This window comes from Lytechinus pictus, chromosome 14 (genome assembly GCF_037042905.1).
Source record: "Lytechinus pictus isolate F3 Inbred chromosome 14, Lp3.0, whole genome shotgun sequence".
Taxonomy (NCBI): domain Eukaryota; kingdom Metazoa; phylum Echinodermata; class Echinoidea; order Temnopleuroida; family Toxopneustidae; genus Lytechinus; species Lytechinus pictus.
The window spans coordinates 22216735-22237690 of NC_087258.1; the positions used below are offsets into that span (position 1 = coordinate 22216735).

The 20956-nt window shown below is 36.2% G+C and overlaps 1 protein-coding gene across 1 annotated transcript; it reads left to right on the top strand.

Annotated features, from left to right (window-relative positions):
• The first annotated feature begins 1961 nt into the window (after positions 1–1961).
• LOC129276115 (development-specific protein LVN1.2) lies at positions 1962–18406 on the top strand. Its single transcript, XM_054912550.2, has 7 exons — positions 1962–2213; positions 3544–3655; positions 5621–5784; positions 14414–14498; positions 15175–15375; positions 17203–17294; positions 17986–18406. Exons 2-7 carry the CDS (start codon positions 3559–3561, stop codon positions 18064–18066), a joined length of 720 nt encoding a protein of 239 aa, XP_054768525.2. The 5' UTR covers positions 1962–2213; positions 3544–3558; the 3' UTR covers positions 18067–18406.
• Positions 18407–20956: the final 2550 nt, after the last annotated feature.

The window sequence follows — 20956 nt, forward strand, 5'->3', positions numbered from 1 at the left end:
AATGGTAACTCATCGACACTTTTTTTCTAACTATATTGCCTCTTACAGAATCGACTAGATATATTTATCTAATAATCCCGAGTCAATTGTCCTTGTCAACGACCCCCAAACTGACATATTGATTAATAAGAATAAAACAAGACAATGTGCAATATGATTTGAATTTAATGTCATACTTAAATCTGGCATCTCTATATTAACTCTATATCTATATCATAAAACATATCTATTGTACGCAGTATCACTCTGATAATACAATTCTTCTTTTATATTAGATTGACATGTCAATCATGAACCCAATAACTGCGAATGTGTCCACGGATATTAGTTATTTCATTCAAAATTATTTTCATCACACCATTGCGTGATACAGTTAATAATAGAGATACTTCATATCGGCACTCTGGAAGTATAATGTTTGATCTGTACATAGATCGTGTATATAGTTTCGAACCAATTTTCAAACAATAATGAGTGACAAATATTGAAGAGAAGCAATACTATTTCTCGTCAGACATATACAGCGCGTCCCAAAAGAAATGTCCCTCTGACATAGGGCTGAATTAAGTCTAAAATGTGATAGTATTATCAAATAAATATTCATGAGTCGAAAGCTCGTTTTATGATCTAACTTCTCTGAAAATTTCATTGGTCGTGCTTCAGCGGTTTTGATTACACACTCTGTTACGCAAAAGTGGTGCATTTTAGCCCATTCCAAGTTTGCAGCATTGATGCATTTCTGCATTGTCTGTGGCATGTTAACCCCCATTTTCACATCCAGGATCTGAGCAGGAACATTTTCCCAATCCTATCCAGGCTCATCAAATCATAAACTTGGGCATATTCATAAGGTCAAGAAACATAAAAATAAGTTTGTTTGATGATTGATAAGGGGAATCAGTGCACCAACTTGAAAAAAATGTAAACGATGGATGAGTAAAATAAGTTGAAAAATAAAGGGGAATCCACACGTTAGTCACCCTTTGCGAAAAAGAACTTCACCATAGAAAAAATTACTTTTTTTCTTTTACAAAGTTACATTGAATTACTTGACCTCAGTAGCTTATTAACTAAAAAAAAGTAATGAAAAACGCAGTATTGTTGGAATTAGGCATAAAACAGACATGACCCGTTGTCTCAATTGTTGTGCATCTCCGGTTTATATCAAACGTGAAATGAAGTTCTGTCAAAATACTGTTTTTGCCCTTCTAAACATGCTCAAGGTTGTGATTTGATGAACCTGGTTAGATCATGGAGATTTCCCTGGTCAGATCAGGGAATTCCTTGGTCAGAATGGTCAAAGGGGGTTGATATGCTAGAAAGTGCAGTACACAACAGTTCTGCATGCATTGCAAACTTGGAATTGGCTGAAAAACACAATTTTTTTCATAATAGACTGTGTATTCAAAACCACAGAAGCGAGACCAATGAAATTTGTATAGAAGTTAGAACGTGAGATGAGCTTCCTTATTTTATTTCATTGAGAATTATTTTTATTTTTGGAAGTAATTTAGCCGCATATCAGAATTACATTTTTTTGGGATGCGCTGTATGATATACAATGTCGTATACAGTGCCTAAGGTTGTGTTTCACTGTCTGTCATCAACCTGAAGTAATGCACAGCCCCCCCCCCCCCCTCCCCTTTCCTCCCCTCCCCATCCCCATTATAGTTTTGCTTATTATTTCATGTAAAGACATACACGTGATACAATCAGCGATGAAGATACATGTATATACAACTGCAGCTACCCTGGTATAAAATCCTCAACACGGTCATTACGTAATATAAATCGAGATGTTTGGTGAAGGGCAAATTGCCATAATCTTACAATGAAATATCCTACCAATTCAAATATGGCTATTAGATTAGATGACTGGGCTAAGAAACGTAAACATGTATAAGGTAGGAAATAATTTTCCACCATCAATTTGATGAAAAGCTGTTGTCTGTTTTCTCGTAACAGTTTGATTATGTAAGACGTCTTGTCAATATTAACATAATCTACTGCGTATCTTTTTTATTTTGAACATTTTTCGTAATAACTAGGCTATTTCGTTAGTGATAAATTAACTTATTAAAGCTTATGAAGGGAGGGGCTTGTTCCAAGTAGGGCTACCCCCATCGTTTTTAGGTGGTTTATTAGCGTGTGGTTCGCTTGGTTTGATCAGATTTTATTCTGGAGACCATCAGGATATCTCTACACTTGGAAAGGTAAGTTTGATCTATTGATTCTTTCCAAAACACCAAAGTTACCGCTCGTTTCAATTAAACTGAAGGTCGTGCTCTCTTAAAGGTAGTGCTCTCTTTAAAGCTTTATCGCAATTACAACGATTGTACAAATGCAGTTTCAGAATTGCAAAATATATCTTACGATGACATTTTTTGTTATTTTTTTTTCTTTACATATTTCATTTATTTTTAAGATCTTATAGTGTATCTTCTCCGTCCGTTATTCGAGCTTAATGTTTAAGAGTTTAATATGTTCTTTCTTTGTCATATCTTTCTGTCGAAGTAAATCGGAGTTTTTACTTTTCAACCTAGGCACATTGATTGTGTTATATATATATATATAACGCTTGAATTGTTTTGAGTATCTTAATCAAAATATTTTTGTAGACAAATAGGCCTACACTCATAATATGAAAAATATATCGTATTCTCATTTCGTTCCAATGCCTTTAAGATAAAATAGCACTTTTCATTAAATTGGCATGGATGCTATGGTCGGGTTTCGAACCCCGGACTAACATGCGTTTAGTCAGGCGCCTTAGACCACTCGCCCACGACACCTCCAATCATGGTTCCATGACAATTGCTCCGGCGACATTTGCTCCGCTCTAAATTCCACACACACTAATCAAATGATTCAAATGAATAATTTCAACCCTTGATTTAACACTATACCCAACCCTGAACATAGCCCCAAACCTGACATAAATATGGCAACATCTCAGACGAAATTAAGGCCAGGAGCATATGTCGTGTCGCTCAATTCTCCAACCATCGATCATATTTGCATTTTGCGGCGATGCGTTTTAATATCATACTCTTAGGAATTTAATCGCGATAGTAACTGTTTCAGTCATAGTCAAATATTGTTGAAACTAACCCAAGTCGATGGTAAAATTACATTTCTTTAACTTTCTGATATTATGAATCATCTTTTCTTTTTGTTTTTTAATCTGCATAATGGACATACATTTCTACGTTATTTCTCTCTCATATCTTGGTGTTAAGAATTCCATGCTTCTGGTCGGATATGCACAGTGAAGAGGCTGTTGAATTTTAAATCTTATGCTACGCTGTATTATGAAAATAACAGTAGATGTTAAACAGTTTAAACAACCTTGTGTAATTTAGTAAAAATTAAAATATTGAAGATTAAACTTTGTTAATATAAGATTTTAAACACTGGTTGAAACCGTTTAAACAACTACTGTACGGTGCATATAGTACGCAGCGTTGTATAATTTTGGAACAGCGTTTAAACTGTGTACTTTTCAAATCTCTCAAAAATATTTTTGATGTAATTTATTTTCAGATCGAACTCGTCATCATGATTAAGTCGGTGGTACTCGTCGTCCTCGCCGTAGTCGTAGCGGTCAACGCACAGAAACCGATCTGTTCTCCTCCTCAGTTTATGGGCGGGCTAGGTAAGACACCTCTTACCCATTGATCCCATGATTTTGACAGCTAAAAAAATGTAATGCGAATATGCAAAGCACTTTAAATACATTAAAATTGGCATATCATAACTATCAAATACACAATATTTTTTTCGGCACGCTGTGTAAAATTCTGCAATGTAATTTTGCACGCGGGGTGCACTGAAAGATTTTGGACTTTTTAAAAATACTTTTGCCTCCCCCCAAGCCCCATCCTAAACATTGATTAATTTCCAATGTCAAGGGCACTAGTAAGGATTACTCGCACGAGAAGCAGTTCTTAAAGGGATGCTCCTGGCTGGAGATATTCATATCTAAATAAATAAGAGTAAAATTCACAGAACAACATTTCATCAAAATCGGATAACAAATAACGAAGTTATTGAATTTTAAAGTTTAGCAATATGTCGTGAATAAATATGCACGTCATCATGAATATCTATTCAAAGAGCTGATGATGTCACATTCCCACTTTCCTTTTTCTTATGTTATTACGTGAAATTATAATTGCTTAATTTGTTCATACTTGTGTGAATAATGTGTCTCCTTTAGAATGAAAAAGGTTGGAGCAATAAATATTTAATGCACTTATGATATTAATAAATCTTATGTCATATAATAAAATACAAAAGAACAAGTGGGGATATTGCATCATAAATTTGCTCATTGAATATTCATGAAGACATGCCTAGAACTGTTTTACCGGAATAATGCAAATATTTTAGATGCCATAGCTTTGTTATTCCTTATTCGATTTTGATCCAATTCTCAGAGTTTTGTTTGTCTGATTGTTTCTTTATCTGTTCAAATGATATTATTTTCAACCAGGAGTATCCCTTTAAATGTTTCACAAATTCTCAGCTCCGAGCGAAATATTATACTAGATTCATGTGGGTCCTTGTTATGAGATAAACCATTCTCGTCTAAAAACGATGATCAGTCATTTATTGCGAGCGCTTGTCATGGTCATGAGCTTGATTGATTGATTGATTGATTGATTGATTGATTGATTGATTGATTGATTGATTGATTGATTGAATTTATTCTTCTTCATTTCAAACAAATTTACAAAGTAAGTAGGAAAAAATCAGAATATGAATAACAAAAATGAAAAAAAAAGGAACTCACTGTCGCTTGTTTATGTGAGTCCCCTGAAATAAATAATTGATTAAAATTTATCAAATAGAAATTAACAATGTTCAAAAAAATAATTAAAAATACTGATGGGGTCATGCTTCGTATGTTTATGCACAAAATAAAATTAATACAATCATTACAACATATTCATACCGATGGTATACAAGAAAAGTTACAAAACAACGATTGAGATAGTGTTTATAAAATAAATTAGACAAGACAAGACGGAATATACATGTAAATATCAGGGGAAAACAAAGACAGTGTACAGAGGAGGACAAGACAGGACAAAACAGGACAGAGACACCAAAAAAAAGAAACCCACAAAAACACTACAGAAAACAATCCAAAAGACCAAAAGTAAAACAGACAAAACAAACAAGAAAACTGCACATTAACTGCACACTTGGTTGCGCACAACCAGTTATATACTGTAATTAGGACACAGTTCGTCTATAATTTTACAATTTAACCTCGTTACATCACATACGTTAGGAGTCAATGAATTAATTGCATTGCTGAAGCTAGCACTCGGAAGAATTCCGTTCATAACGAAAATGGTTCTGATATAATTCCTTTGAATTCTGCTCTTTATTTGCCCATTTTAGCATAAATCTTCTATAATAATTATACGCTATTTCTCTTTTTTATCACAAAATGATTAAAGTTATTTAATTCCGATTGGGATTAGTTTTTTTATTGGTATATGTTTTATGCATGAACGGAATTTAACGTTCGATATATACAAGGGCTGACTTTCACTTTTTTTTTTATTATTAAAATTCACTTTATTCTATTTTTTTCAATTTTTTTAAGGATTCACGATCGGTCAGACCAGTGCAGACGGCAGACCAGAAGGTTTTACACTGAATGAGTACGGTGCTTGGGACTTTGCTGAGAGAAGACTTGGTCTTAACCTTGATATCTTCTACCCAAATGGAACTGCCTACAACTTCCGAGTTATCCAGGACTACACCACGGTATGTTTTGATCATCGATTAAAAAAAGTAGATAGAGCAACCACGCGCTCTTTTCCACCGGAAATACTAGTACTTGAAAGTACTCCGAAATAATATTTGCAGTAAAAAGGGATAAGAACATAAACACGGATGTTTGGTTGCGACTGTTAAGGTCTTAAAGTGTTAACTACTGCTATAGCGTAACTCGCTCCCTAGCTTATTGAAAATGTGTCCAGTGTGTGCGCGCACTGCCTCTGTGTTTGCCTCTGTGTTTGGTTGTTTGGGATCGGATGCACGCATAGGATCCTCTACATGCACAAGCACACGATTGCCTCCTACATGTATGATTTGCTCTTAATGAAAAATATGCTGCACTTTTTTACCAAGTTACTATATGTCCTAAATTTCTTTTTATTTGTATTTTTAGAATGGACTTCAAACCAAAAAGGATGAAAAACTTAACCAGAAGCATATAGAGTGGTTTGTGCGTGAATATTTTACAAATTAGAATAACATGGATTGAAAAAGTAAAGGCTGGGGCAATGCTTAACATATTTTCATTTGGAGGGGGGGAGGCAAACACATAAGGGAACTTATATTCATCAGGTTATTATATGTCTTGAATTTCTTTTATTTTTATTTTTAGAATGGACTACAAACGAAAAAAAGGAGAAAAAACTTAACCAGAAGCCTATAGAGTGTTTTTACAATTTCCATAGTTCTCACCATAAAAACATTTTTTGGCATCTTATGCATGGGTTTTTACGTTTTGTTTACTAAGGTTTTAAGAGCAATACTATTATTTATTTTTTATTTCAACCGACAATCATGACAATGTTGACTATGTGAGCATTTTCATTGATGCTTACTTCTACGCAAGACACATTGATGCAGTAAAAAAAAAAGAAAATTGTGCCTCTCGAAAGCAGATCCGCCACTGCTGTCCCTTTCAAAAATATTTTCAACTTCATTAAATTTCATGGGTGATCATCTGTATGTCAATCATGGCGTATTCGGAAGGGGTGTCTCCATCAACCCGTGTTTTTATTATAGAAAAAATATTCCAGTTCATTCCATCACATTATTTCAAATATTACTAACAGGAAAAGTATATAGGTATGCACATGAAATACAATCGCCGAATAATCACCATGATTTTAAATTCGTTGACGCTTAACATATACAAATTGAAATAAAAGATTTGCATCTGAAATTGAGCGGGAAAAGCTCTATTATCAGCCTCAATTTTCATGGGGTGCACGCCTTTCCCCTGTGTACTGCACTTGTACTAATTGGTACCTAGTGCACATATAAAAAAAGAAATGACTCATTGAACAATTTCCCTTCTCAAGCTCTTTCTCTTTCTTATTTCCCCCCCCCCCCCCCAGTTTTAGAACTTTTGAGAATAGAGACAGAGTCTCTTTCGTTACGCCAGTGGTTTGAATCATTAATAAACTGATTATTTTTTTCATAATAGTAAACAGAGTAGGATTATACGTTGTAAACGTGGGTATTTATTGCCATGTCAGAGGTGAAAGTTAGCATTTCAAATAGTAGAAAAACAAATTCTTATTAAGGTGAAAAACTCTATGGGAAAACTTGTTTATTTGTAAAAGAAGAAAAGCAAGATCTGCAAAGATATCGTTCTCTTAGTTTATTCTGATTTTGGCCTCGGAAATTTGTCAGCTCAGCGCATAGCATTTCTTTATAAATTAGCTAAATCGCCGTCTTGGTTAAAAGATAATTTTAGATTTTTCTCAGTCTTCTCATGCTCATCTTTTCTCATAGACCGCGGGTCATACATCCAATAAACGCCTCCTTAACATTTTCGTGCCTCACCTCTTGTATATTCCTATTTTTTGTCACATTTTAGAGAAAAAAAATCACTGAATATTAATTCATAACTCGTCAGTGTCAAAAGTGCATATTCGTCACATCTTTTCAATTCAACAATACTTTTACTGTGCTGGTGCTCACACACATTATTCATTATTTACATATATTACCCTAGCCCCTTGTCTATGGCCAAATACACGGTAAGCCCCTGGTTACCTAGCCCGAGAGCAGCCAATTAAGACTGGCAAGAGCAGGCGCGGATCCAGGATTTCGTAGGGATGGGGCCCAAATTCGACCTGATTTTGGCGCCCCTGTGTACTTTTCGGAAAAATGGCGGCCCCTCCCTCCCCCAGGCAATCATAAGTGCCTTAAATGCATGTTAAATTATCTAATTTCATAGGCACATGAAGAAGAGGCAATTGAATAATGGTTTTATAATGATGTGTTCATGAATAAATGCAATACCACTTTAAAAAAGAATCAATGCGAGCGCGAAGCGCGATCGATTTCTATTTTAAACATTTAATGCTTTCAATCTCGTTTAAGATCTCATCAGAGTAGGCCCTGCAAGAATTATGTGAGCGGGAGCCAGGCACGGATCCAGGATTTCTTAGGGGCCCCTAATTTCAAGTCAAGTAATAATCGTGCCAAAATGACTCCCATTGCCGAATGGGTAATGTCTAGTTACTTCACACATAAACCTCTCTTGCATTGTATAGGCATACTTCGTTCTTCTGGGTACTCCCATTTTTTTTTTCTACTTTTTGTTTCAGGGCTTGAAAAATCGTACGGGGATGACATCCCTGTATCGCCGCGTATGAACACTGGTTGTGCAATAACTAAATTGCATATTCTGCATGACAGAAAGTTAGTGTTTTTTGGGGGTAATATATTCTTGAAAAAATATACATGCTTTTTATTATAGAGTTGAGGTAGACTCAGTAGTCAGCACTCAGCATTTATTAATTGGGAGTGCACTGCCTACTTAGATCTGTAAGGGTTTGGATATATTATATAATCATGGCCAAGGTCAAAGGTGATTTAGGGTCAATGCAGGATTTTGCAGTGTACAAAGAAAGAAAAACGTCGAATCCAATATCGTTTGCAAAATGACCCCAAAAGCCGTTATAGAAATAAATTGCTTGAATCTGTGAAATCATTAAGTCCAAAATGATTTTATGCATGTTTGTATTATGTATGTAATAGTAATGGTAATTATACATCAATAGAAATGTTTTGACCTTGTCGGCAAATAATGGCTCTTTTTTTTTTGGGGGGGGGTATTCGGTTGGCAAGCAAAATCCACAGAGTGATGCACGAAATGTTGACGTGCGCACAAAATGTTCCAGTCTTTCTTTTGGTAAATATCAAATATCATAGAGTCTATGTCAACTATTGTATGAGAAGGCTCCAAAGCAGAGTAGGAAATACACTGGAACTCAGCTCTAAGGCCGGTTTTTTAGCTCCCCCATATGGACTAGCCGTCAGTCAATTATCCTCACAGGCTGGGGTTCAATGTATAACATACTGACATCTCCAACCGCGTAGCCAGGATTTCATTTTCGAGGAGGCGGTAAATGCACGCGAAGCGTGCCAGTACTTACAAAGCGCGCGAAGCGCGTTCCCTAGGGGGGTGGGTGCAGGGAGTTTCCCCCCTCCCGCGCGAAGCTTTCGGTGTTTCATAAATTAAGATCAAAAGGAGCCGTCTCTCTTGTCTCTAGTACCTATATCAGCCCCAATTCAGTTGACTACATGTATATTGTGATTTTAAACCTTGTTTTCAAAAGTGATTGTGAACGCACAAAAAGGGGATAAAACGGAGGAAATTCAAATAATATTAACCCCGTGCGAAGCGCGGAAGCTAAAGCATTTTATCATTTTTTTGCAAAGAAAAGGGTCCCGAGAAAAAAAAGGGTATTCTCTAAGTCACATTGAATACTTTCCTTGGAAAGATCAGATTTGATTACAAATAATTTAGCGACAGTGCATATCTTAACTCGCAAAACAGGTGAGAAGAAGGATATCTGCCGAGAGGAAGATATGCCTCCCCGCGCAGAGCAATGAATCTCTGAAATTTCGAAAGGCAGACGTTTCAATCAATGCAGATATCTCTAATACCCCCATCGGCTCTAATTCAATTTTTTTTATAAGATTATTGAACTTCATTACAAGGAAAAAAGTGCGCAAAAAGTTGAAACTTCTGAGATTTATTGAAATTATATAAAACGGGATGATATATAATTTCTTTGACTTATCCTGATGCGCTTCATTTTGAATGAAAAAGAAACTCAAGTGTCATTCGCAATTTCATACTGAGGGCGCAAAACATGCAGAACATGAGATGAATGTGCAGGGAAATGACATGAAGTTAAGTAGAAGTTAAGTAAAATATTGTATTTTTTTATTTGATACGGTTGATACGGCACGAATTTTATACCTTCCTCTTTTTAAATTAGGAACCTGTTTGCCCCCATATTATGGTTGTTTAGTATAAAAATGAGCTGAAAAGCGGGAGAATTTGCCTATATTGAGCTGACGGCAGAAAGTGATATAAAGATTTTACCCGCCCGGAGCCGACCCGACCAGAAGTTACGCGATCAATTAAAAAAAACGATAACTTCATACTTCGGCCTATCCTTACTCTAATTTCATGTCCTAATGTATATTTGAACTTCAACTGGCAAGAAACACATATAGCTGAGGTGGAAAAATAGAGTTATAGAAAGGGTGAGGGAAACAAAGGAGAACTGCAATAATTATTGTCATTAAACGCGCGCAGCGCGGAAGCAAAATTCATATATTTAAATTTAGAGCAAGAGTGAAGAAGTTTCTTTTTTGAGAAAAAAAAAGAATAAAAAGAAAGTCCACAAAGCTACCTTTCTTCCCTTTCCTTCCTTCGCTTTTCCTTTTCTCCTCTCTTTTTTCCCTTTTTTTTTCTTTTTTGGGGACGTTTGGGGGGGGGGGGGCAACCGTCCCCACCGCCCCCTGGCTACGTGCCTGGACATCACTAAGGTCGAAATACATTAATGACTATGATGGTCAACTGGTCATGAGCTTTGAGCCATAATTCAAAGGAAACAAATATTCGATTTGGCATAACTGAACATTTTTTGCCGTGAAATGTTTCTTTTCCAACGATTCATCGAATAGGTCAGGAATCAAGTATGTTTCATGCAACTTTTTCTCGACCGTGCGTCATTCATATTTTACGAAGAGGGTCTCATAAGTATGAAAAGAGAAGAAATGGATGTTTCAGTTAAGAACTTTGATTTCCGAATAGATAGCAGTAAAAGCCAGAAAAAATCGTAAAATTACTCGTGCAAACGAAAATTTGGTAACACCATTTATACTGGCGTAAATCCGTGTTGATGGGTGGGGGGATGACTGAAATATTTTGACATTTTTTTCTGCAATCATGTTTTTAAATATGCAAGGAATTGTCACTGTGGCGTACCGTGGGTCACCAGCAACATTTTTGAATCACTGAGTGAGCGCGCTGAGTTGCTAGTTATTCTGACCTAATAGAGACATTTTAAGGACAATGTCATTAAACGGATATGTATCTCACTGATCAAATAATGCGAGCGCGAAGCGCGAGCTGACTTTTTTTATTCACACCTAAAAAGGGACATTGTAATCAAATTTGTGTAATCATGACAGGTACCTGTCTCGCTAAACATTGCGAGCGCGAAGCGCGAGCTGAAGTTTTCGTATATTTTGACCCCAAACAGCGAGATTTTAAGGAATATATTTTAGGAATCCATTACGAGTATGCATATCTCACCATAGCCATCTAATGCGAGTGCCAAGCGCTTGCTGATTTTATTAGAATTACATCTGAACACATGAAACAATTTTTGTAGTCATTGCAATCCTGATTATCATACGCATCTCACTAATCAAATATTGCGAGCGTGAAGCGCGAGCTGAGAATTTAGACAATTCAGACCTGGGGCATTTTAAGGTTTCTTTGAAGGAATTAACTAGGACCATACGTTACTAACCAATTGATGTAAGCGCGAAGCGCGAGCTGAAAATTGTTGATATTCAGATCAGAAGGGACATTTTAAGGACTGATTTTAGGAATTATGAGGAGCAGACATATCTCACCAATCCACTAATGCGAACGTAATCACGGACAGGAAATGTTTCATATAAACGAAGATCTTAACATAGGGCAATCACTTTTTGAGTCATGAAAAAGAAGCATATGTCACTACATAAAACAATGATAACTCAAGTGCTAGGAAAAATATTTGGTTTATATTGACTTGAAAACGGGATGTTTTAGTAGAACAGGTGGGTGTTTCATAAAGCTGTTCGCAAGATAAGAGCAACTTTAAGAGCGACTGGTGAACCTTTTTTGCATGCTAAATAATCACCAATGAACATTTAATTGTGAATATCATTTACCACAAGAAAGGATCACCAGTCGTTCTTAAAGTCGCTCTTAACTTACGAGCAGCTTTATGAAACGGCCCCCATGATTATGTACTGTATCTCGTTAAACAGACAATGCGAGCACCGGAACAATGAAGACGTAGGCCCTGGGCAAAATGTAAAAAATTTTATTATGTAATGTAATGTAACATAACATAATTGTTAACATTGTTGACGATGTTAACATGTGCTTTGTAACCTATGCAATTATAGGTATATGGCTTAAAAAGAATGCAACTTGTATAACTTATACTAGTTTCATTCTTTTTAAGCTATAGGCTACCCATACACAATTTCAGCGCCCCCTAGTTCTAACATCGATTTGGCGCCCCTAGTTCGAACATTCAATCGGCACCCCCCCCCCCCCCCGATGTCGAACATAAATTTTGCGCCCCGACGTCGAACATCAATTCGGCGCAACCCTTCCCCCCCCCTTTACGTCGAACATCTATTTGGCCTCCCTAGGTCGAACATCAATTTGTCTCCTCCAAGTTGGAACATCATTTCGGCGCCCTCCTAGTTCGAATATCAATTCGGCGCCCCTACATGTAGGTCCAACATCAATTTGGCGCCCCTAGTTAGAATATCATTTCGCCCCCCCCCCCTAACTCGAGTATCAATTTGGCGCCCCCTAGTTTGAACATCAATATAGCGCCCCTACGTCGAACATCAATTCGCCCCCCCCCCGTTCGAACATCAAATCGGCCCCCAGTTCGAACATCCATTGTCTTTCCTCCTCTTCCTCTTTTTTTCCTCTCGTCCTTCCCCCTGTTCCTCTTCCTTTTTTTCATTCCCCCTTTCTCGCTCTTTTTTTCTCTTCTCTCTTCCCTCTTCCTCTCTCTCTCTCTCTTTTCTCCTTTTCCTTTTTTTTCTCCCCCCTCCCCTCCCTTTCCCCTCTTCCTCTTTTTTCTCCCCCTCCCCCCTCCCATTTCTTCTCTTCCTCTTTTTTCTCTTTCTTTCCCCTCTTCTCCTTTTTTCTTCTTTTCTTTCCCCTCTTCTTTTTTCTTCTTTTCTTTCCCCTCTCTTTTTTCTCTTTCCTCCCTCTTCCTCTCTCTCCTTTTTTCTCCTTTTCTTCCCCCTCTCCCCTCCCTTTTCTTCTCTTCCTCTATCTCCTTTTCTTTCCTCCTTTTTCCTCTCTCTTTTTTCTCCTTTTCCTTTAATTCCCCCTCTCTCCCCTTTCCCCTTTCCTCTTTTCTTCCCCCTTTTCCTCTCTCTTTTTCCTGCCCTTCTTCCCCCTCTTCCTTTCTTCTTTTCTTTCCCCTCTTTTTTCTCTTTCTTTCCCTCTCTTCTTTTTTTTTTGCCGAAGGGGGGGGGGGGGGGCAGGGCCCCCTCGGCCCCCATGGTCCGCGCCTGGGTAAGAGTATTCAAGGCAATTACATACGAATATCGAATGAAATGCGTTAGACCGTAGATTGTATAAATTCACGCGCCGAATTATATTACATTAACTGAAATTGTATTATTCTTTCTGTATTAATACTCACGTGTTTTATGGAATATTGATGGTACCGTCGTGGTATTGTGTACAACTGAACTGAAGTGATTTTCTCGCACAAACTCGCCATTCAGTGCGCGCGCGTACATTATAATTGCAATGGAACACTTTATCGCGAACTTACCCGGCGAGTTACACGTTAAGCTCGAGTCGCTTTTAAGACCTTAACATGCGACTATCCCCCCCAAAAAAAAAAAAAAAAAATCCATTTACATTGAAGAATGCTTACTTGACTAATGAGAACATTCAAAATGGAATAAGGAATATCTTGGATATGAAAACCATTCAAGTCAAATGTGTTACCATTGTAGTAAATGAGAATCGAAAATAATACAAGTCGTCGGTTCACCCCACCCCCTATTATAATTGCCAACTATACCATGTATATTGTCAAAGCAACTGTATAAGTAAACTTATCACTTTGGTTTACTTGTTAATGTATTTCATAATAAACCATTATGTTTACAGTAAAATCACAAAATAGAACCCCCAAAGGAGGGGGGCATCCTGCCTAATGGAAATGAAATAAAAGAATTTGAATGGAAATGAAATAAAAGAATTGAAATGATAGAGCTGTAAGATAATGAAGTGAATAATCAGTGGCGTAATGTCAAAAATTATTACATTTTTATTACAAAAGTCACATCTTGTGATAGATTTTGACATAATATTTCAAAATATGACATCACATTTCACCCTTCTCTCCTACCTTATCGTTCCTTTTCTCTTTTTTTTCTTGGTCGTGATTTCTTTTAGGGGAGCAAGCGCCCTCCACCACCCTCCCCCCATCTGTACGCCACTGAGAGCAATCATTTGCATATTAATGCCTTCTCTTTCTCTCTCATCGATTTATCTCGACTTCTCTTTTTCAATCTACAGGGAACACAGTTTACTATTTTTGAGCGTTACAGGTTCTGTGCCAAGCAGAAAGCACCAATGCCTGAGCCCGAAAACTGTATCCCAGGTAATTATACTCTTTTAGATTCCTTTAAATTGTTCTCGATTTTTTTTATTGGTGTATATGAATATCATCAAAATATCGAAGAGTGTTTTATGATTTTGACTACAGTTTTAGTGCACCATTTTCTCGATTAGATCAAGGTTTTTTTATAAGTGCTTTTAGAGTTTTAGTTATGTCATTCAACATGTTCGAATAGCACTCTCAAATATTATCGAATCATTTTTGTTTTGGAAGCGCTTTTTGGAAAAATCGATTTACAAAATGAATTTATTTTGAGTGAAACTTCACATTTTTACCCGATTTTTTCTCTCTTTTCTTTGAATTTTTTTTAATAATTCAGGAGCCACGCACAAGGGGGGGGGGGGTCGGACTGGAGCGAATCCCCTCCCAATATTTTTTTTTAAGTAGTGAAAACCAAAAAGAAAACAAAATGAAGCAGAAAGGGGGGAAAAGAGGGTGATAGGAAAGGATATTATAACCAACAGAGATCTAGATCCTGCATTAAAAGCTATAATATTACGATCCAACTGAGAAAAGAAATGGCGTAATTTTATAATTTGGCACGTTCGCATCCCCCCCTTCTTAATAGATTTGCGTTATTGAATCGCATTAACCTAATTGTTTTACCACAAATGAAACCAGATGTATCATGTGAATTATAATTATCACCATTTTACAGGCAACACCAGTGTAGCTTTCCGCGGGTTCCTGGGAGCTGGGAAGGACCGGCTCGACTACGATCTCTATACCATGAAGCTTTCCAAGGAGGAAACGGGTAATTTGGAAGGAGAAGGCACCTTCAGCGTCGTGAGGGGAACCGAATACGACATCCCTCTCTCAAACACCTTCATCGGGACTTACTTCGATGGTGAAACCCCATGTAAGTATCGTAATAATTGAAGGGATGGTTCGAGCTAAGATATTAATATTTCATTAAGAGTAAATTTCACTGAGCAAAATGCTGAAAATTTTATCAAAATCGGATAATAAATAACGAAGTTATTGAATTTTCAAAATTTGCGTTATTCCGTTGACACAGTTACCTAGGCATGTCTTCATGAATATTCATAATTTGTGCTTATGATGTCACATCCGCACTTTTGTATATCTTATCATATGAAATTAGGTTTATTAAACATTCTTCTTCTTCCAAGAACTAAAACAATTGGATTGACAACTTATTAATTGCGTTAGTTATCCATTGCTGCAACTTATTTCATCATAATGGAGACACATCATTTAGGGGCCGCGGAAGCAGGGGGGGGGGGGAGGGTGGGCTGGGCTTTAGCCCCCCCCCCCCCACACTTTTTTTCCAAAACCGTGATTTTGTGCATGTTTTTTTTTCCAAAATCGTGATTTTTTGCATGGTCTGCCCCCCCCCCCCCCATTTTGAAAACCGTTCCACGGCCCCTGTCATTAACGCATGTATGAACAAATAAAACAATAATGATTTCATGTAATAACATAAGAAAAGGGAATGTGGGGATGTGACATCATCAACCCACCTATGAATATTCATGACGACGTGCATATGACTGTTTTCACAAAGAATAGCACTAATTCAATAATTTTGATAACCGATTTTGATGAAAATTTTCAGCATTTTTCTCTGTGAATTTTACTACCGGTATATTTATTTAGATATAAACATTGTCAGCCCGGAGCATCCCTTTAAGTTGAAAACCGGGCATTTTATTTTAAAGGGGAGGCATGGAGGGAAGGCCGTTGCAATGAATACTAAAAACAAAATTAAATTTGGTAACTTTTAACTAATGACCTGGGCCCCGTTGCAGAAAGAGTTGCAATCAAACGCATCTTTAAAAATCATGCGCAACTTCATTTTTAACCAATCAACAGCGCGCATTTTGGACTTGCGATTGATTTTTTGACTTGCGTTTAAACGCAACTCTTTCTGCAACGGGCCCCTGGTCCCCGTTACACAAATGCTATTACACCAGCTTTTCATTCCGATTGTAACCATGGTTACTATTCTAGACAGCCAATCAGGGTCAAGGATTTCAAGAAGGTTACCATTGGTTAGCAAAGTTTACGAATAATCATGATAGTATACAAATGATAAATATGGCTTTGCGAATAATAAACATGATAAAGTAGACCGTAGTTGGGAATCATTCGTCCAAGACCTACCAATGTCCAATCTTGACCTGGTAATTACTATTTTACTCAAACATATCGGGGGAATTAGGATATATTATCATGCACCAAATTTATCATGCAAATATAAAGGCTTGGTTCCACTGCTCTTACGGATGCAGAGAGGATGCAAAACGGAAAAGAATATTGCCATCCGTTGGAAAAACGTTATGTATCCATTGTGTACTATTTGCATACGTCGTGTTTCATACGCTCTATATCCATCGAGCATCAGTCCACTGTGATTTCATTTTTTCACCCATTTTGTCCATTGTCTGGAGCGAAAATGGATGGGGCCACCCCGAATATCCACTGTATCCGTTATGAAGACTTTTTCTGTCCGTCGGCCAGTGGGACCGTGTATGGCCGCGGATTGTTTTCTATACTGTAATGAAAAAAAAAAACTTAATGACGACGTCGCGGAGATCAACAGCTCTTTAAAAAAATTACCCAACAGTCTTTCTCGGGATTACCCGATGGTGCACCACTAATCATAATATAATCATTATGTCCAATGTTCAATGTTCATATTCGTTTTATCATTTGACAACAGATGCTCAAGTGTCAAGTGGAGGGTATTACAATATCGAGATTGGAATTAATGATCCAAAGAGATGGTTTGACGTACCCGATTACTGCCCTAAGGTAGGCTTTGATTATCACTTTTAAGATTGTTTAAAGTTTTGATACCCCTTCTCCCGAAAGAGAGAGAAGCAGAGAAGCAGACATGATAGTAAATTTTACAGTGAATCCTCCTCTGGAATATCGGAATATACTTTTTTCATGTTTTCTTTATTTTATCTCGACTAACCATGCTAACAGAGCGAGAATATTATTGTGTTCGGATAAAAATCACTGTATTCACTGCGCTATGTTTATCATTTGGATGAAGTTTGTAAATGTAATGCTCTTTGAAACCCGTGCATTGAATCTTTTGTCAAGTTCTTGTAGTGAACTTGTGAATACGTACTTCAACAGATAATCGGATAGCTGTCTGCTTGTTTGTTCATTTGATTTATTATTCTAAGAGATTTAATTTTTCAATAATTAACTACTCTTTTGTCTATAGAAGAGATAAGTTTGAAAAATAAATTCATGAAAACAATCTGCATTATTGAAACATAGCTTTAATTAACATGATTAAGGCTCCACAGAGCTAGCCATCCTTTTCGAAATCCTTTTGCACTTAGGTTCTAAGTTGCGGACCCGGTTCGGATTCCGACAGAGACATTGCTTAGGCCCACCAAGTTTTCGAAAAGGGAGGATAGCCCTGCTGGGCAACATTTGTTTCTATACATAAAAATCATATCATCTTTTCTATTTTTCTCCTTCGTAGGAATTGACCGACTTGACCATGCTGCCTAAACACATTCCCAAATGGACTTGGGTTCGTCTTCCTGCACCACGCCTCTTTTAAATGTCCATTAATCTGCAGCCGAAATTACTTGACTTATCTATGAAGTTAATGCCAATTTTTTAAGTGGCAATCCTATTACGGGTGAAAGGATTTTAACACAATTCCAGTAACAATATTTCATTTCTTATCATCTTTTATGTAAATGAATTAGCTGATCTTATTTATATCTTCTTGTGATTTTGATATTGATTTCTGTTATATGAATTGACATCGAAAACGATTTTTTTAAATAAATAATCTTCCAAACTTGATTAATCTGTGTTTGATATTGTTCAGTTGTATCTGTGAATACATATTGATTGTTGATCTTGATTAAACGATTATTATATTTTCAACAAGACATTGAATTTTGTGTAATCAATTATTTTGTTTGAGACTTTATTGGTAGGCAGAGGGGCGATTTTTTAAAAGATACACAACACCAAACCTGTATAAATCAAACTTCATGGCACTGGGAAGCGCGGATGCTGCGTGTATTATTTTCCTTAGGCAGCGCCCCCGGGAATTATGGAAGGTTTGGAAAAATGATAAATATAATCCTAATGACCTTCGTTTTAGAGTGAAACCTTTTTTTTTTTGTTTCAAATCCCTGGGAAACAACCAATATGTCTTCCATATTGTAGCGATTACTTTTTTTTGCTTTTCAAATCTCTTCGAACCCATATGACTTCCATTATTATTGTAGCGATTTCCTTTTTTTTTTTTTTTTTTGCTTTTCAAATTTACATCAGCACCCCCACTAAAAATCGTTTCCAGGGCCCTGTTAAGCTTACCGTTTTTATGATAAAATTGTGTTCCAGAATAAAAAAAAAATGTATTCAAACAGAGTAAAGTCAAAACAAACATACATAATTCTTAAAATTTCGTCAAAATCGGACAAGTAAGAACAAAGTTATGATATTTTTAAGGTTTTCATCTATCTCGATGAAACAGTTCTGCATGTTCTATGCATGTCTTCATGGAAATTGCAATAGGCTAGCTGATAATGTCATATCCCCCAATTATTATTTTCCATTTTATTATATGAAATAATATTTATTCATATTTCATCCTCCCATTTAGAATGATACAACTGCTTAAACAATGCATAAGATATTCAATTCGGAATATTATTTGTATTCCAATAATCTTACACACACGTATTAAAATATGAAATAATTGTGATTTCAGGTAATAACATAAGAAAAAGGAAAGTGATGATAAATATATTTCATATGCATGATGGAGTGCATAACTGGTTTCACAAAATATTCAAAAAAATAATATTCAATAATGTTGTTATTTATTATCTTATTTCGATTTATATGATGCTCAGTGAATTTTACTCTAATCATTCAAAATAGCTTAAAAGATGTATCGAAAAATCAAACAGGAACATGGTCGTACGCACAAGCGGCAGGGGGCAGTTGCCCGCCCGTCGCCCTCCCTCAGAAAATATGAAAACTTATATTTTTAGTGAAAATTTTTCATAAAATCCACCAAAAGTGTGCACAAAATCCTTTAATTTCACTTTGAAAAAAAATCAAAGCCCCACCCCCCCCCATGATAAGCTCGTTCGCTTCGCGCTCTCACTTTCGATTTTTTTTCGGAAAAGTTTACTCGCTCTGCCCCCCCCCCCCCCACCCACCAGCCCCCCCCCCAAAAAAAAAAAATAATAATAATAAATAAATAAATTTAAAAAAAATAAAAAATTAAATCTGCGTACGAACATGAACATCAATGTTCTACTTCAAGCAAAACATATTAAACGTTGCTGTAAGTTTGATATTGCAAACCTTTGTTTAAAATTTGAGTAATACCGATCAGTTCCTATTACGATTTTTTTTTCATCCCATTATTTCAAGAATGGTCATATATTCAAACTCACCATGATATTTTCTTGGTATACTTCCTAAAATATTTTTTTCAATTCAATTCAATTTATTTATTCAACCATCATCAGGTACAAACAATTTCATAAATACATACCAATATTGATAATTATGTAAATACTAAATATAACAATAGAATTATGGTTTGGCGATCCCGGAGAAAGCAGAGCTTATAAAACATGAAAAAAGGGGGCCACCGAGTTAAAATGAACACTGAAAATATAACAGCCGGAAAGGGGGGGGGACTTTCAATGAGATAAAAACAAATAATGACTGAAGGTTTTTTAAACACAGGTTAATAATTTTCTGATAAGTCTCTTGAACCTAAAAAGAGTTGAACGGGATTTTATATCAGAGGGGAGGATTGTTCAGCTTGTTTAATGAGTCATGTTCGGGTCTATATATCTCAAAGTCCAGCTCACTTATTGTTTTAGAGACATGCTCTGGAATAGGATTCGCATTCACATTATCAATTTTAGATGTTTTACGAGATACGAATTATATTCATGATTTTTTTTGCTAATAGTTCAGAAATTCAATAAATAGATATAAAGCAAAGATTAAAAGATGTTATTTTTTTATATCGAGAAGTGGCCGAAATATGAATTCAAATCTTAATCCGTTTTAAAATTAGATTATTAATCAGACATATATGTAATATCTGGTATGCAATGATATATACCATATATTTTAAAGTTTTCTTTCATGAGGCTGTTTTTGCCCAATCCCCCCTTCCCTTCGACATTTTTTCACTATAAATCTTTAGCGCGAAAAAAATTGCGCCCCGACATTTTATGACATTTTTCCTTCAAGTCTTGCGCAACTTGTTAGAACGGCTTTCCGAAGTTACGTAACATTTTGTAAGTGTATATGGCAGACCCAAGATTGCTGAAAAACGTTATTCCATGTACAAATCCAATGCAAATTCTGTTTGTAGCCAAAAATCATAAATGTATCATTATTCTATCGAAAAAAACAATGAAAAACATGACATCGAAAAAGCAAAAAATGCATAATAA

Excerpts from the sequence above, each read along its gene's own strand:
- LOC129276115 (XM_054912550.2), top strand. The coding sequence starts at position 3,559 with ATGATTAAGTCGGTGGTACTCGTCGTCCTCGCCGTAGTCGTAGCGGTC. Across the intron at positions 3,656-5,620 it reads TCAGTTTATGGGCGGGCTAG|GATTCACGATCGGTCAGACC; the intron begins GTAAGACACCTC and ends AATTTTTTTAAG. Across the intron at positions 14,499-15,174 it reads GCCCGAAAACTGTATCCCAG|GCAACACCAGTGTAGCTTTC; the intron begins GTAATTATACTC and ends ACCATTTTACAG.